This window comes from Perca fluviatilis, chromosome 1 (genome assembly GCF_010015445.1).
Source record: "Perca fluviatilis chromosome 1, GENO_Pfluv_1.0, whole genome shotgun sequence".
NCBI classification, from domain to species: Eukaryota; Metazoa; Chordata; class Actinopteri; order Perciformes; family Percidae; genus Perca; species Perca fluviatilis.
This window is the reverse complement of record NC_053112.1, coordinates 37,876,792-37,894,214: the sequence shown is the minus strand read 5'-3', so window position 1 is coordinate 37,894,214 and position 17,423 is coordinate 37,876,792. Positions and strand designations below refer to the sequence as shown.

The window sequence follows — 17,423 nt, the reverse complement described above, 5'->3', positions numbered from 1 at the left end:
AATTTTGTCCGACTGTGTGTCGGAGTTCAGCGGCCGGTGCTGCCTGGGTTGCTAGATCGCCGCCCTGCCTGTCCTCCGTCACAGACCCCCGGCCTGCTGTGAGCTCGGCCGGCGGCGCGGTGCTCAATACCTGTGCAAACTTACCCTTTTCTGGGTGACTGGACTACCAAACGCCGCTGCCCTGACAGAGCTCCAGGGCCTGCAGCTCGCTGTTCTCCCTCCCCTCTTCCTGCTAACAACTGGCCGGTGAGTGACTGAGAGCGCGGTCAGCGAGCTTGTTACGCCCGCAATCTATTACCGCTGGTTCCAGTTAATCTTCTAATGGATATGTGTGTTGAGTTATTTAAACAATCGGGGAAATAAACGCCTCTTGTCCGCGAGTCTCATTGATAGAGCCCGTGGTGAGCTGGAGTCCATCAATGAGAGCTAGCTAGCCTCCTCCTAACGAGACCTCTGACATTCACAAAAATGCATTCAATTGAAATCTGAAATCGGACAAGTGTTAGCTAAGCTTTGTAAGACCTTGGGGAACCTGTTATATTCATGCCGTGATGAAATTCAAACTGTAAATATACTATAGTTATGCCGAAAGTGTAGCTAGCTAGCCGCAATCATTTCCCATTGTATTCAATGGGACACATAGCTAGCTTGCTGCTCCTCCTAATAAGACCCCTCAGTTCATAAAAATACCTTAAATTCAAATCGGACAAAATGGTTAGCTTTATAAGACATTGGGGTAGATGTTATGTAAGTGGCGTGACGAAATTCAAACTGTAAATATACTATAGTTATGCTGAAAGTGTAGCTAGCTAGCTGCAATCGCTTCCCATTGTTTTGAACGGGACATATAGCTAGCTAGCTGCTCGTCCTAAAAAGACGCTTCGAGTTCATAAAAATGCCTTAAAATCAAATCGGACACAACGGTTAGCTTTATAAGACAGTGACGAAATTCAAACCGTAAATATATTATAGTTATGCCGGCTGCGGAGCCCCGGTAGTGCAGTATCCACAAAGGGTGACTTTGCCCTGGGTATGGACCCAGCAGGCTGCCGCTTTTTCTTCCGACTGTGTGGAGCTCCTAAAGTCCGGCACGTCTTACCAAATTTGCAATTAGCCATCAATTTTCATAAAACGGCCCATATTTGAGCTTTATATAGTTCATTTCTCGCATAAAAAAAGTCTCAAATATGAGATTCTGTCGCTTCTCTAATGTGTGTGTATTGGGGATTCGCTCAGCCAGTCAGCGCACGTCTCTAATGTGTGTGTATGGCGATTCGCTCAACCAATAAGCTTGCGTCTCTAATGTGTGCGTATGGCAATTCACTCAACCAATCAGCGCGCAGCTCATCTAAATATTCATGAGCATACCATATTTGGAAGAAAAGCTCTTGTTACAAATAGGGCCAGAACACAGGGATGCATAAGGGCCAATAAAATATCAACCAGGCCATTTTCAGCCCAACCAATGTTACATACCCCATTAGGAGACCATAAGGAAGAGTGAGAAATACCCTATATAATCATTCTATCACCCCTTTCAGCACTCTACAAATTAAATAGTATTCGTTACTATACTATATCAACACTGGAGGTTGTGTCCACAGCGTTCCTGTAGCGTTGCAGTGTAAATCTGTTTAACTGGTTGGCCCAGCCATGGATGCTCTGGATACATTACAGGATCTTTTCCAAGAAGTGGTTTCACCTACTTATGCTCACACAAGCGGCTCCCTATGCAAATGCTCCGTCCGTTCAAAAAAGCTTCATGTGTCATAGTGAAACCGGTCTTGTTGAAAAGCCTAATGGACCAAAGTGAGGTCCTGCTCCCATTGTTCGGGATTAAGGGATTTAACGCATGCTCTGAACAAGTGTACAAGTAAAAAAACCACTAAAATAAGGATAGGATTACCCAGACATTTCTGCCAAAGCTGTAGTAGTCAAGTACAAGTAAATGGAATGTCAGGAAAGGAAATAATAGTTTTTGTTTATTTTTCTCTTTTTTTCATCGTTTTCACTATCACAAAAAGGATGAGATGTTTTCCTTCTTCTCGTTCATCACTAGTACCCCGTTAACCAGTATAGCCTGTCTGAATTGTAACCTGCTAATTGTCATGTATAAAGATATCTTAAGGAACAACTTTTTCAGCCAGTTAGAAGCCTGCCTGCTCAGTAACTTTCCTCCTGATTCCCCCTCCTCGTCAATGACCTAGTTTGGAGTTTATAGCTTCGCTGTCTAAAATGAAAACCAGGAGGAATTTTCCTTTCCATATGCTGCTCTTTATACCTCATTCTCTATAACCTATTCACCTCAAGTTATGTAAACAGATGCCAGCAAGGCCTTTGGCTTTTTTGTGGACCATTATTTTCAGAAGCAGGTTGCGTGCCTGTGACAAACCTGTCTCATGAATGAAAGTTATATTATCTGACATTTGGCAGTGCTGGCTCACTAATCTGTAAACCTTATAGTCTCACAAATGTTCTTGTGATCCAGATTGTCCAAAGGACAGAATCCAAACATCCTCTTTGCGAGCAACATCGAACATGACACGGTCAGTCTGATTTGAATTATCACATGGTACATGGTGGACAATGCCCCCAAAAAACTGGGCTAGTGTGCAGGGTACAGTTCTCTTTATTAATGCTGTTTGAATCTCAACCCCTGTAATGACGTTCCCAAGGCCCAGGGTTGCCTGAGGTGGTGGGTGGGAGCTCGTAATGATTATTGCCACTAAATGACGTCACACCCCTGCCAGCAGCACCCACTCAAAGCCAGGTTTGTTTGTATCTGACATCAGGGGTGGTGTGCATTTGTTATTCAAAATGCATTGGGTCTTTTTCAAAGGAAACTTCGGAGAGCAGCTTCAGGGAAAGCCTGTGGCAGCATTCCAGATAATGTGGCCTGTTGTGGGTTGTCTGACAGCGAGTGACTGCATGCATGTAGAACTGAAAGATGCTAAAATGTTACAGGGGATTTTGTTTTAGGAAGCTCTTGCTGACGTACAGTTATGCTTGTATCCCTTTTGTGTAATATTCTGGTTTATAACTTATACCAAATGTGTAAGTCATCCTGACTCAGTTGTTTGTCCCTATACGAACAAAAGGCATAGTTTGTCCTGTATTCAAACCATTAAATTGATTGAACCTATGAAGAGAATGTGAAGTGTTTCTTATACAACTCTGTAGTTAGTCACTCTTCTTCTTGTGAATTCCCTCTGAATACTTGGAAATGTCGCCAGATCCGTCTGCTGCGGTTCAGCTTTTCTGTGCTTTGTTTGGCGGTATGTTTTGACATCATCTCCAAGCTGCTCCAAGTATGTTAATCTTAAAGTGCCCCTGACCAAAATGTTCCCATTTTCTCAGCCGCCAGAAAAGTAGGGATGTTAATGATTAACCATTTAACCGACAATAAGAATTTTAACCGTCAACAGACCTGCCAACCTGTACGCATTTTTGCGTAGTAGGTACGCATTTTGACATCAAAATACAGTGATACCATTTGTCACTTTAAACTACGTGAAAATCAGGTGACTGCTTTGAGTTCACTCGTTGACGTGCATTAGCCGTCTTGATGGTAGTAGGGTAAAACAGCATAGCAGCCACGAGCATGCTGGGAAAAAAAAACAACTAAAGAAGAGTTCGACCAATTACAGCGTCGGGTTCCTTCCTCTTAAATGTCAAGCTATCGGCTAGAGCTGGGCAATATATTTATATCGATATTGTGATATGAGACCAGATATAGTCTTAGATTTTGGATATCGTAGTATCGTAATATGGCATAGATGTTGTCTTTTCCTGGTTTTAAAGGCTGCATTACATTACTACTGATAGCAAAACGAAAGCATCAAATGTGTTATTCCTCTCTCATTCCCGTTGGAAAGCTCCCATTTAGTTTGGTTGGTTTCCCCAAGGAAGGAGGGTGCTTGCAAAGCTAAACTGGTTTGATGTAGAAAGGTGAAATGAATTAATTTACGTAGACTACCTGTCAACTTTGGAGAAATATTATTTATTTACAATATTATTAATAAAGCCTTGAATTTGGTATACAAAGACTTGGATTTCGTTACAAAGGTCTTATATATGTTTTGCCTTTCCTAGGATTAAGTTCATACCGTAACAAAATTTAACCCAGTAAAAGTAGAAAAACTGTGTTGTAGAGTTACAAATTACTTGTCAGTTACAAGTCCCGCATTCAACATCTTCCTTAAGTAATAATACAAAAGTACGAAGTTGGCATTGAATTTCATTTGAAATGATATTAAAAAGGTCTTAAAAAGCCTTGAATTTAACTTGGAAGATCCTGGGGTTACCCTGTATATTGTTTGTGTTTGTTTGTTAAACGTGACTTTTTCATTGTAGCCTAGGCTATACAAACCATCATGAAAAAGAATTATAGGAGTCGTATAGTTTTGGAACAATTTTGGAACAATATTATAGTAAACTTATAGAAATAGGCTACTATAGGCCTAGTATTTTGGGACATACTATAAAAGTATTAGAGTATTTTGGAGACTATTATAAGACTGTAGGCTACTGTAGGAACATTATGAAGGGTAAAGTTATTATAGAGATCACAGCCTTGCAAAAGTATTCACCCCCCTTGGCTTTTTACCTATTTTGTTACATTACAGCCTTTAGTTCAATGTTTTTTTAATCTGAATTTTATGTGATGGATCGGAACACAATAGTCTAAGTTGGTGAAGTGAAATGAGAAAAATTCTTTTGAAATAAAAAACAGAAAATTGGAATGTGCATATGTATTGACCCCCTTTGTTATGAAGCCCATAAAAAGCTCTGGTGCAACCAATTACCTTCAGAAGTCACTTAATTAGTGAAATGATGTCCACCTGTGTGCAATCTAAGTGTCACATGATCTGTCATTACATAGACACACCTTTTTTGAAACACCTAAGCAAGAGGCCCCACTAACCAAACACTGCCATGAAGACCAAGGAACTCTCCAAACAAGTAAGGGACAATGTTGTTGAGAAGTACAAGTCAGGGTTAGGTTATAAAAAAATATCCAAATCGTTGATGATCCCCAGGAGCACCATCAAATCTTTCATAACCAAATGGAAAGAACGTGGCACAACAGCAAACCTGCCAAGAGACGGCCGCCCAACAAAACTCACGGACTGGGCAAGGAGGGCATTAATCAGAGAGGCAGCACAGAGACCTAAGGTAACCCTGGAGGAGCTGCAGAGTTCCACAGCAGAGACTGGAGTATCTGTACATAGGACGACAATAATCCATATGCTCCATAGAGTTGGGCTTTATGGCAGAGTGGCCAGAAGAAAGCAATTACTTTGAGCAAAAAACAAAATGGCACATTTTGAGTTTGCGGAAAGGCATGTGGGAGACTCCCAAAATGTATGGAGGAAGGTGCTCTGGTCTGATGAGACTAAAATTGAACTTTTCAGCCATCAAAAAAAACTATGTCTGGCGTAAACCCAACCCAACACATCACATCACCCAAAGAACACCATCCCCACAGTGAAACATGGTGGTGGCAGCATCATGCTGTGGGGATGGTTTTTCAGCAGCCGGGACTGGGAAACTGGTCAGAGTTAAGGGAAAGATGGATGGTACCAAATACAGGGATATTCTTGAGCAAAACCTGTACCACTCTGTGTGTGATTTGAGGCTAGGACGGAGGTTCACCTTCCAGCAGGACAATGACCCCAAACGCACTGCTAAAGCAACACTTGAGTTAGGGCTGGGCGATAAATCGATTTTATCGATTAACTCGAATGTGTAGTCAACGTGGATTTGTTTAAATGAAAAATCGATTTTCTCCTTAACATCTGCCGACGCTCCACTCTGGGCTCCCGTAGCTCCGAACGGGCTCATCCCCCGGCGCGTTTGCCATAGACATACACAAACACAATAGCAGCGACTGGGACTAACATTAATTATTTTCTTAACCAGTCGTTTCATTACTTACTTATCCGTAATCTCCGCCCGAAGATGCCAGCCGTGCACTGTCCCCGGCTGAGAGTGACCTATTCTCGGTAACTGAACCACCAGCTACAGCTGACCTGAAGGAGCACCATCGCGGGGACCAGAGGCCCGTTGGGGAATTCTACTAAATGCTGCGTACAGAGCTACGAACCGAGGCGGTAGCGGCGCCAAACAGCTTGTAAGCACGCGCGCTGCGCCCGAGGCTCCGCTCGACGTTTGTTTTATCGCTACTAAGGAGCTTGCTACAGGTATGCTACATTCAAGATACCATGGGAGGTTAACGTACGTTACTCAGCAACAGGTGAAAATAGGGGGCAAGGCTGCGCAATAACGTTAAAATGATTTGAACTTTTAACACGAGGCGAATTAACGTACCTGTGTGAAAACAGCTTTATCTCACGCATCCGTTTTGTTGTTGAATATATAGCCCCCCCCCCCCCCCCCAAAAAAACAACAACCTCAAACCAATATATATTTCCACAAAATTGGCATGAATAATCATAATGGTACATGCCCCATGTGTGTATGAGTCAAAACAAAATAAAACTTGTTTTGAACAATTTCTTTGTCATCTGCAGATGATTTTAAGTAGAGGGAGAAAAAAATCGATTTAAATCTTAAATCGGATTTTTTTTTTGAAAAAATCTGGGATTTTATTTTTAGGCCATATCGCCCAGCCCTAACTTGAGTGGTTTAAGGGGAAACGTGTAAATGTGTCGGAATAGCCTAGTCAAAGCTCAGACCTCAATCCAATAGAAAATCTGTGGTCAGACTTAAAGATTGCTGTTCACAAGCACAAACCATCCAACTTGAAGGAGCTGGAGCAGTTTTGCAAGGAGGAATGGGCAAAAATCCCAGTGGGAAGATGTGGCAAGCTCATAGAGACTTATCAAAAGAGACTTGGAGCTGTGATTGCTGCAAAAGGTGGCTCTACAAAGTATTGACTTTAGGGGGGCGAATAGTTATGCTTATTGACTTTTTCTGTTATTTTGTCCTATTTGTTGTTTGCTTCATAATAATAATAAAAAACCTCTTCAAAGTTGTGGGCATGTTCTGTAAATTAAATGATGCAAATCCTCAAACACTCGATGTTGATTCCAGGTTGTGAGGCAACAAAACACGAAAAATGCCAAGGGGGGTGAATACTTTTGCAAGGCACTGTAAGTAACGTGGGCTATGACTAATGACTAGGTCCTAGGACCAGGTGACGTGATTGGTAAGCATGTGAACTAAACGACACACTATACTGTTGCCCAATTAGCCAAAATTACATCAAAGACGGTGGTAATGGCAAATCTTTTCTGCGTGGGTGCGTGCGATGGCAGCCGTGAGGAGTATCCATCAGCCAAGTTTTATTTAAATATACTTCTGGTGTAGTTACAAACTTTCTAATGCCTTGTTTTATAAGTACATAAACTATTTGTACTAGTGTAGACGTTTGGTATCAATCCGGGCATTATTAGTGGGGTACTTTACGAGATACAAACGTGGATCCATTAGCGCCTGGACCAAGCTAACCAGCTGATAACGCTAACTTGACCAACGTTATAACAAGGGGAAAAAAGCTTATGGGGGGTTGTTTGGCTCGAGGTCAAGGTGCAAAGCAGCCTAGGGTGAAATTACTCCGAACCATCACCTTAATTCTCAAAAAACACCATATTTTTGTTGTACTGCACATTGCTGCAGCTCCTTTTTTCACCCTGTGTCAGGTCTCTGTTTTAGCTACAGAGTGAGACCTCTCAACTTCTGTAACAACTTTGTTGTCAGTCGCACATGCACAGTAGCTAAGTAAGGACTACATGAGCTAGCTAGCTGTTTCTCCAACTTCGGCCTGTACAAGGCAGGATTAGCCGGGAGACTTCTTCTAAACGAGGGCGCACTTCCAACTTTGCGTGGAATACCTGCAGAACAGGGACATGGAAGTAGTTCTATACAATGTATGTTGTAGATTAGGGTGAATTTGTGTGTGTTGTTGCAGTGTTTTGCCATTGAGAACGAGCTAGCATGCTAACGGTTAGCCCCATAGGCCCCTCGTTTCGGCTAGTGACATAGAAAGCCGTGCAGATTTTGAACAGCTCACCAGGAGACTGAAGGAAGGACACATTCAGAAACCGTATCTCAGTCAAAACAGCATGGATGTTTTGTTTTTTTCAAAGTTTGTATGCGTGTGGAAGCACCAGAGACACAAAATAAAAAAGTGATATTTTCATAATATGGGCACTTTAAAACTATCAGTTAATCAGTTAAAAACAATATTATTAAAAAGTAATTTGAACGAGGGGTTTTTGCATTGTAAAAGAAAAATAGGCAATAAAATGTATTTCTCATCTGCTAGCTGCGTTTTAAGCTCTTTTCTTTTTGGAAAGCTACACGACACATGCCACTATATCGATGGGGACTGGTGGGTCAAATTAGGCGTCTTACACACAGAGTATACCAGGCAGACCTAGCCTGGATGCCAGCCGAACTTAGCCCCGCCCACAACATTCGAGGTCGGGAAGTTCTGAGTAGGACCATGTCAGGCTAAGGCAGACGCACAGCTGACAACCTTGCAGGTTCACAACAATGCACGTAACATCGTGGCTGCGCCAACGGAAGTCCGCAGCTGTCCGCGGAGTGCGGAAACTATGTAGAGTGTCCTGGACGGGTGAACTGGGATTCTGTTGCTGGCTTGTTGGTTTACAGTTAATGACCGGTTAACCCTTGTGTTGTCCTTCGGGTCCCAGTGACCCGAAGGACAACACAAGGGTTAACAAGGATCTTCTTGCGGTCAGAAAAAGCCCTACAGAGAAAGCCAGATGGTAAAAATAGCAGAGGCCGACCTCTGGGCGGCTGTTTCCTCTATTACACAACCATTTCCATAAGCTCCAGAGATGGGACACTGCTACCGAGGAAGTTGGAAGTATTCTTCAGTCAACGTTGGTCCCAGGAGACCTAGAGGCCAAGGTTTTTCATCTTACCCATGGCAGATTGGCCCTCATGCAGATTGCCCCCTATTAGCAAATGGCATAACCTATGATGCAACAAACCCAAGAAGTGCAATAACTTTATTTTTATTTTTTTTTAAAAAGCTTCTGTAGTCTGGCAACGACAGGAGAATGGTCTTAATTTGGTAGAAACATTGCATCAGAGTTGTTATGTTGCAACAGCTTTGCCTTTGGGGGAGGGTTTTTCTTACTTTTCGTCCAATGCAGTACAACTTTTTTGTGGTACCGTATTGCAATACATTGGTGGACTTGCACCACCTCCCTTCTCTAACCAATATAATGTTATGTCATTCCACCACAATGTGCATTGACGGAGTGCTTACAGTAAATGCCGTTATGAGTACATTTCATTGTTGTTCATCTTCCACTTCTTTTTTGCCGTAAACTCGCGTCACTTCCTGTATCCCGTATGCCTCTATTTATTTTCATGTACTGTTGTTTTGTGACTATCAATGTTAAAAACCAATAAGCAAGACTGTTTTATGGCAAGATTGGAATTTTAAATGACTTATACATCAGTGTGATTAAGTACATTGATTTTAAGGTTACAACTAACGATCATTTTCACTGTCAAATCTCAATTGATTGGTTGATCTATTAAACATCAGAAATGAATGAAGGCAACCCATAGCAGTTTCCCAGAGCCCAAAGATCGACCGTCCCAATCCCAAAGAAAAAAAAAGCAGCATATCCACATACAGTATTTGTGACGCTGGAACCAGAGAATGTTTGGCTTTTTTTTAATAATTGTTTTTAAACAATTAATATATTATCAATTTAGTTTCAGATTAATAGTCAACTTATCCATGAATAGAGTATTTTTTTCAGCTGTACTTTATTTGCTAAAGGCCATGTTGCGAATTGCTGCAAACGGATCACGTCAAACTTTAAAACTTTGAAAGTAACTGGGTATGTCATAGTGAGCTCTTTTTCCTGCATTTGTTTGGACCGTGCGTGCAGCTATATTTTAGTTTGTTTTTTTAATGCCATGAGTTCAAGCCAGATAATGGCTGGGCAGCTCGCCAGCACTCTTGTTTTCTTGCCCTGTAGTACGTTATGCACGTATACATGCACCATGCAGCCCTTTGTAGTCCTCAAATGTATTCTGTATCCCCTTGGAGCTCCGAGATTTCCTGAATCTCCCTTCCTGAGCAAAATAGATCTTGTTTTCCATACCCATGTCCTTATCCACATTGTCAGTTGTCCAAAGGGAAAATGTTTTCTGTATATGCAGGAAGGAATTAAGTGACCATGTATTGTTTTTATATTTTCTCTCATGCGCCGCTGGAAAGCACATAAAATCTCCAGCCAAATTCCAGGGACCATTATTCATGGCTTGGCCAATTGAGTGTTCGAAAGTGTCCTATTCCCATGGAGACTGGAGGGCGATGTTCCTGCAGTCTTTCTTTCACATGCCCAGTTGTTTTAGCTAGCTTGGAAACTTGTATAGGTTTTGTTTTTATATATACAATCACCTAAAGGGATCCCCCACACCATTACACCCCCACCACCACCAGCCTGCACAGTGGTAACCAGGCATGATGGATCCACGTTCTCATTCTGTTTACGCCAAATTCTGACTCTACCATCTGAATGTCTCAACAGAAATTGAGACTCATTAGACCTGGCAACATTTTTACAGTCTTCAACTGTCCAATTTTGGTGTGCTTGTGCAAATTGTAGCCTCATTTTCCTATTTTTAGTGGAGATGACTGGTACCTGGTGAGGTCTTCTGCTGGTGTAGCCCATCCGCCTCAAGGTTGTGTGTGTTGTGGCTTCACAAATGCTTTGCTGCATACCTCGGTTGTAACTAGTGGTTATTTGAGTCAAAGTTGATCTTCTATCAGCTTGAATCAGTCGGCCCATTCTCCTCTGACCTCTAGCATCAGCAAGGCATTTTCGGCCCCCAGGACTGCAGTATACTGGATGTTTTTCCTTTTTCAGACCATTCTTTGTAAACCTTAGAAATGGTTGTATGTGAGAATCCCAGTAACTGAGCAGATTGTGAAATACTCAGACCAGCCCGTCTGGCACCAACAACCATGCCATGCTCAAAGTTGCTTAGATCACCTTTCGTTCCCATTCTGACATTCAGTTTGGAGATCAAGAGATTGTCTAGACCTGGACCACACCCCTAAATGCATTGGAAGTGGTTGCCATGTGATTGGTTGATTAGATAATTTAATTAATGTGAAATTTAACAGGTGTTCCTAATAATCCTTTAGGTGAGGCAACGGACAAATTAATATTTACTGTGGTGGAGATTGTTTATGTCTATTTGCGTTGATGCGTCATCATTGCCAGCTCCGTATCCCAAAGACCAACCTCAGGGCAGGTGAATGTTTGTCATTAAACTTCTGCTTACTGAGAAGTGACGTAGAACTCAGGTTTGAATGTCAGATTAAGTGAATAGAGCAGCGCCAGTGTCAAGTATACAGCTCATTGTTAAGCTATAGACTTTTGTTTATTTTCAGCACACACCTGGCAATGTTATGTAATGTTGGATCTATGATCTATTGTAGGATTTAATAGATGAATCAGCAGGTTCTAGGGCTGAATCCAATTCCCCAAGTTATCAGCACCATTTCTTTCTGTGATAAAAGGACTCTTCCACACTGTTTGCCAACATAAAGATTTAGAAGAAGAAGTCAATTTAGACTTGAGTAATTATGTGGAGTGATAAGTCATGCCTCCAGAGCAAGTTTTGAATTGTCAAAGCTGCTCCTGTGCAGTGTACGACAAAAAAAAGAAGTTTTCTATTATCAGTGCATTTATATGTAACAGCGCTATTTCTGTGAGTGTACTGTATGTTACAGACAGAAATGGAAATTGAATGAAAATAAGATGCTGACTTAATGTAGGATTAGGGATGTATAGCGAATAACAGCGAATGCTTTTAAAAGTTTGTACTTGCCTTGTAGAGCAGGGTCAAAGTGCCAAGAAATTAATTTGTAGTTGGTGGTAGGGATATTTTTGAAAAACCAACAGTGTAGCCGAGCAACATGCCCTTCCATTCCCTTTTTTGAAGAATAACCTGGTATCATGACCTTCCTGTTTCCTGTTTTTAACACTAAAACAGCAATGTTATTTTCAGCACAAGGGTCAGCTAAAAGTTGGGCTGTTTAGTTTCTGTTTTTTCATACAACAATTCATGGCTCTGCTGGAGGTGCTTTGTTCCTCCTAGTGGTTTAGTGTTTCATGTAAAGCCAACCCTGTGTTTTTTTTGTACAGTACGTCAGCCTATTGTTTGAGTGAAAAGTAGTGCCGCGTTTGACTGCACCTGGCATTTGTGGCCGAGGTTGTTGTTGAAGCATGGTTGTTTTTTTGTTTTTTTTTAATAGGTGAAACTGATGTTTACAGTCGGTGCTGGTTTGCTGACGGCAGTACAAAGCCCGCACCCAGTGTTCCAGAGCATCGGGGCTGAAAAACCGAGCTCAGCATTCACTCGGTCAGTGGACAGTGGGCAGCTGAGTGGCTCAGCAACCCTGGCAGTGGTATGCCAGGAGCTGCTGAACCCCAGCGACTGCCCACTCACAAACAAAACAACAGCCGCTGTTGCTGATCGACATACTAAACAGTCTAAACCTACCCTTGCGTTTGTTTCATTGGGTGGAAATGCTCTGAACAAGGCAGCTTTGTTCAAACTGGCCATAACGATTAAAGATCTATAATGACAGTAGGGCTGTACGATATGAGAAAAATATGCGATATGCATCAAAGTTGTTTAATATTGCGATGACGATGTTACTTGTGATAAATAGAGTGCACTCAGTTCCAACATTATTTTATTGAACGTTACATTAAATATAAAAGGCGGCACTAAAAATGGAATAACCGTTACATTTCAAGTGCAGTTTTCTACTTATATTCTCTTTCAAGCAACACAAACAGTCTCAGAGTGTCTTTCGCAATGTGTTTATTGCGCCAGTTGATATCGCGGCAACTATAAAAAACAAAACAATATATTGTACAGCCCTACTTGACAGCAATATGCAAATAGACCAATCGATAAAAGTGGCTCTGGTTAAAATATCTACCTTCAGCTTTTTGTTCAGCGGTCACATTTATGTCACAGGGATTTCTGTTTTTACAGAAGCTCAAAGACATATGGGTTGTCCTGTGCGCCATAGAACACAGCTCCTTTATCAGCGAGACTCAGCTGACACTGACTCAGCCAACCCAAAAACCACTCGCTCTTTAAGTTCGCACAGTCTGTCCCTGCATTCATCTTTCAGGCTCTGTTTTCTTCAGGCATACTGTATGTTTTCTGGTCTATGTCCCCGTTGATGAAGTTGTAGATTTGCACTTCCACATTCCCTACAATTTGGTAGTTTCCTTTTATGTCGTCTTGGCTTTCTTTTTTTAAAAATTTTTTTAAACCTGTCATTCACCCATTTGCTCATTCACCCATAGATGAATGCATTCATTCATATCCTGGAGACTTAGGTTTCAGGATGGAGTTTCACAAGCTGTTAAAAATGAGGAAACATCACGTTGGCTTAATGCAGCAAGGATGCATGACATAAGAGTCTTAGACCAGCTCAGTGTTATGACTGACTTTGGTCATCTCTCCAGCCCACGTTATAATTAACATCGCATAGTTTGCTGTTGACTTACCAGTCTAGACTAGACTTTTAATGTTTGCAACCTTGCCAATCAGATCCGAGATGGGAGAATGGTGATGACAAAGTAAGGGCAGAAATGGGTGCTGCTGCTGCTGCACATTGTGCCAGCCAAAGCCCTGTTCCATGACAGCTGGAACATTGCATTTATGAGAACACATAATTTGGGGATACGGTGTTGAGCCCTTTTTTTGTAAAGAAATGAAAAAGTGCTTTAGTTGAGTCTGAGCCATTATCTGTAGTTTGAAGTTTTGGAATGCTGCAAAGTTGAAGGAGCTTTTGTTTGGCCTCTCACTTGTTTGCTGCATACAGCTATTCTCTGCCCACCTATTCAGATTCTTCAGTCCCTCTTGGCTCGGTGCTTGCATTCTTAAACTCTTTTCAAATGAATTTTATATTGGCTGGCATTACAAGACGTAGCTGCATGATTGTTTAAAGATGAATTTACCCTGAGCCTTATAAACAACATCAGCATAGCCTTTCTATAGAAGATCTTTCCCAATGCTGTTTCAGAGCCCTACACAAGAATATCATGCTCAGGAAGCAGTTTAAAAACATTTACTCCCTGCTAAAACTCCTTCAATTTGAAAGCATGTGTTTGAACACCAAAATGGGACATTTTATGTTTGTCAAATTATGTTTGTCACCAGCCAATTTGTCTGGTTTTCACCCAAGCATTTTCTGCTTAATCTAAAACCCATTTAACTACCTTCATTTTATACACTGACAACTATAAAAAAAAAAAAAAAAATCTCATAAAGGCGTTTTCAAAGTAGCTATCAGATATTTATTGTCTGCCCTCTGCACAGCATGGAGAGAGAGATGACACTGGAGTTATTGAAACCTCTTTTCTTTTCGACCTACTTCATTCACAAAAGTGAAACTTGAAACCTGAAAGATATCTTCCTGGATTGCAAACCTCTGTTATGTGACATTTCTGTCTCCCCTTCTTTTTTTTTTTCAGGCCTATGAGCGCCGGTTCCCCACCTGTCACCTCATCCCCATGTTTGTGGCGAGTGATGTGGTGGAAGAGGAGACCAATGAGGACGGTTCCACCACCAGGGTCGAGCGCCGCTGTGCCCTGGATGTGGACGCCCCGCGCCTGCTCAAAAGGGTATGTTGCGCATCAGGTCGTCTGAAGTACAGTGCATTGTGGTTTTAGTGAAAAACATTTTTTAACCAACTCCTTACTGCTTCAGAGTATAGTTATTCATTTTCATTCATCCAGTTGAAAAGTGTTTTTCTATATAAACAACATCATTCATTTTGAATATGTTCATATTTGCAGTAACTCTACATACAGCAGTTTATTAGGCTGTAAACTTATTTTGGGGTCTCGTGTTGGTTTAGTTTCTTGTAACATGAGTGTTGTGTGATGTTTGCAGATTGCGGGTGTGGACTACGTGTACTTCATCCAGAAAAACACGCTGAACCGAAAGGAGAGGACACTTCACATCGAGTCACATAACGAGACCTTCTCCAACAGGGTCATCATCCATGAGACCTGCTGCTATTCGGTCAGTAGCATACACACCCCAGTGCCGTTCAGTTTGGGACTGTTGTCTAAAAGCAGCTTATAACACAAGTGTGTATGTTTGTAGTACAGATGGCCCTGGCGCGAGCAGTTTTCATATCGTGTTCAACCAGTTCAGTTTTACAGAACCACACATCTACATTTACACACACACACACACACACACACACACACACACACACACACACACACACACACACACACACACACATACACACACACACATACACATACACATACACACACACACACACACACACACACACGCATTCCTCCAGGTGTCCTCATAAATAAATAAAAATAAAACCACGCCTGGTGGAATTTTGCGGTTACTGTTCTCCTCCACATTTACTCATTGTCAGGGACATCTGCGGGAAGTGTGGTAGATTTTGAATGATATTTTAGTCCCGACAGCTACCAGCTACTTTTAAATGCTAATATGGCTAACTGACCAGCTGTTTTCTGTGATACCAGTGGTTCATTTAAATTAGCCAATTGACAGCGACATTGGCAGCGTTGTGAAAGCTATGAAAAGTTTTGTTCTATTGTTATATTTTTCACGCGCACACACCCACACACACACACGTTCTGTAAAGCTGTTGTTCAGCTGCTGGATGGCAAGCTGCCGCCAGCACACCCATGTTAATGTCTGTGTCTCCTCTAATCTCTTCCCTGGTTCCCTAGCACAGAAAGCCACGTTTAGACTTGCACCAAACATGTTGCTAGCTATCTCATCCTGTCTCTCACTCTGTGAATAATTCAGTCCGCTCACATTCTGGCTGAACGCTCTCAAGTACTGATCTGAAACCAGCATGTCTTCCCTTTTCTCCCGGCCCCACTTATGTGTGCTGTGTGCTTAACTCTGTCTTCAGATCAGCCCACTCATGAGTGGATGTGCTCTGAGTTAATGAGGTCAAGCACATCGTATTAGCCTCCAACCAACTGTAGTGCTAATTTTAGGTCCAAGGCCACACAGAGGTTCTTATGGTGTGCTTTAGCACACTGTGCTAGCAGTAACCAGGATGGACAGCTCAATTAGACTGCGCTAATGGACCTGGCTAAAGCTAAAATATTTTGGTAGCCAAGGGTAATGAAGCTACCAGTACAGTGCCTTCAGAAAGCATTACATTGCTGACTTCTTTCCAGATTAAATTATATTGTTGCCTGAATTAAAATGTTTTTGCCGACCCGAATGTCAGAACGGAGTCAATCACCTGTGCGAACAAATACATTTTCACAATCACACAGTCCATCACTGCCAGTGTAAAACCTGGCTGTCCTAAAGGATCACTATCAGGCTGAGATGACAAAACACAGCAGAGTTCAGTAAAGAGAGGATCATATTTTGATCCACTTTATTTTAGCCAATGCAATCCATAAAAAGAAGCCCGGATCGACACCGATAGATCCCTAAAGAATACACATAGAGTACACAATTGTTTTTTTTGGATTTGTCTCTTTTTTTGTTTTTTTCTTTTCTTAAGCATCACCCCCAAAGAGCTGCCATAGCAGTGCTAGAATCAGATGACAGATGGATAGAAAATATTGTTTTGTATTACTTTATATAACTGATACTGACCAGCTAATCCTGCTAAACAGATTTTCATCAGTTTTGTCTAAAAGAGACACTGTTCTTTTTAATCTAGCCTATTAATTATAAAGCCTCTCAAAACATTCCCATCACACACCAGAAACACGTCCTGTGTGTTTGCATGCTGTCGTTTTTAAGCTCCACGGTTCATCTGTTAAAGGGCTGGCTGATTTTATATGGACAGACTGACACACGCACTCCTACTCACAGTGCACACAGTGTGACAATTGCTCTGTGTGCGTCATCATCTAGTGAAGCTGGGTGTGTGGTTACCATAGTATCCTGGTCCTCTTGTTTCTGTATGTGTATACACAGTATAATATTTTGTGTGTGTTGGTACAGGTTCACCCTGAGAATGAGGACTGGACGTGTTTTGAGCAGACCGCCAGCCTGGATATCAAGTCCTTCTTCGGCTTTGAGAGCACTGTGGAAAAGATCGCTATGAAGCAGTATGCCAGCAGTATCAAAAAGGTGTGTGTGTGTGTGTGTGTGTGTGTGTGTGTGTGTGTGTGACACCTAATCAATACATGTACATGTTTCCTTCGTACTTTCTGTGTATGCTCAGAAACTCTCAACAGATTACTGCATAATGTTATAGTATGGATGATGCAGAACTGACATCAATCTGTTCTATGAAGTTTGGTGTTCAGAGTTTTCTGCAGCATGAGTCAGTCAGTCCGTCTCATGTTATAATTACATAAATAAGCTTGTATAATCTCTTTGAGTGGACAGGG

General features: G+C 41.8%; 1 protein-coding gene across 3 annotated transcripts in view; it reads left to right on the top strand.

The window, feature by feature from the left end:
• si:dkey-237i9.1 (SEC14-like protein 1) overlaps positions 1 to 17,423 on the top strand; it is a 43,965-nt gene that overhangs the window by 15,623 nt on the left and 10,919 nt on the right. For all 3 annotated transcript variants that reach the window (XM_039816956.1, XM_039816940.1, XM_039816948.1), the window contains 3 exons: positions 14,529 to 14,678; positions 14,950 to 15,081; positions 17,032 to 17,160. In XM_039816956.1, the coding sequence (XP_039672890.1) occupies positions 14,529 to 14,678; positions 14,950 to 15,081; positions 17,032 to 17,160 (411 nt within the window). The remainder of the gene's footprint in view (positions 1 to 14,528; positions 14,679 to 14,949; positions 15,082 to 17,031; positions 17,161 to 17,423) is intronic.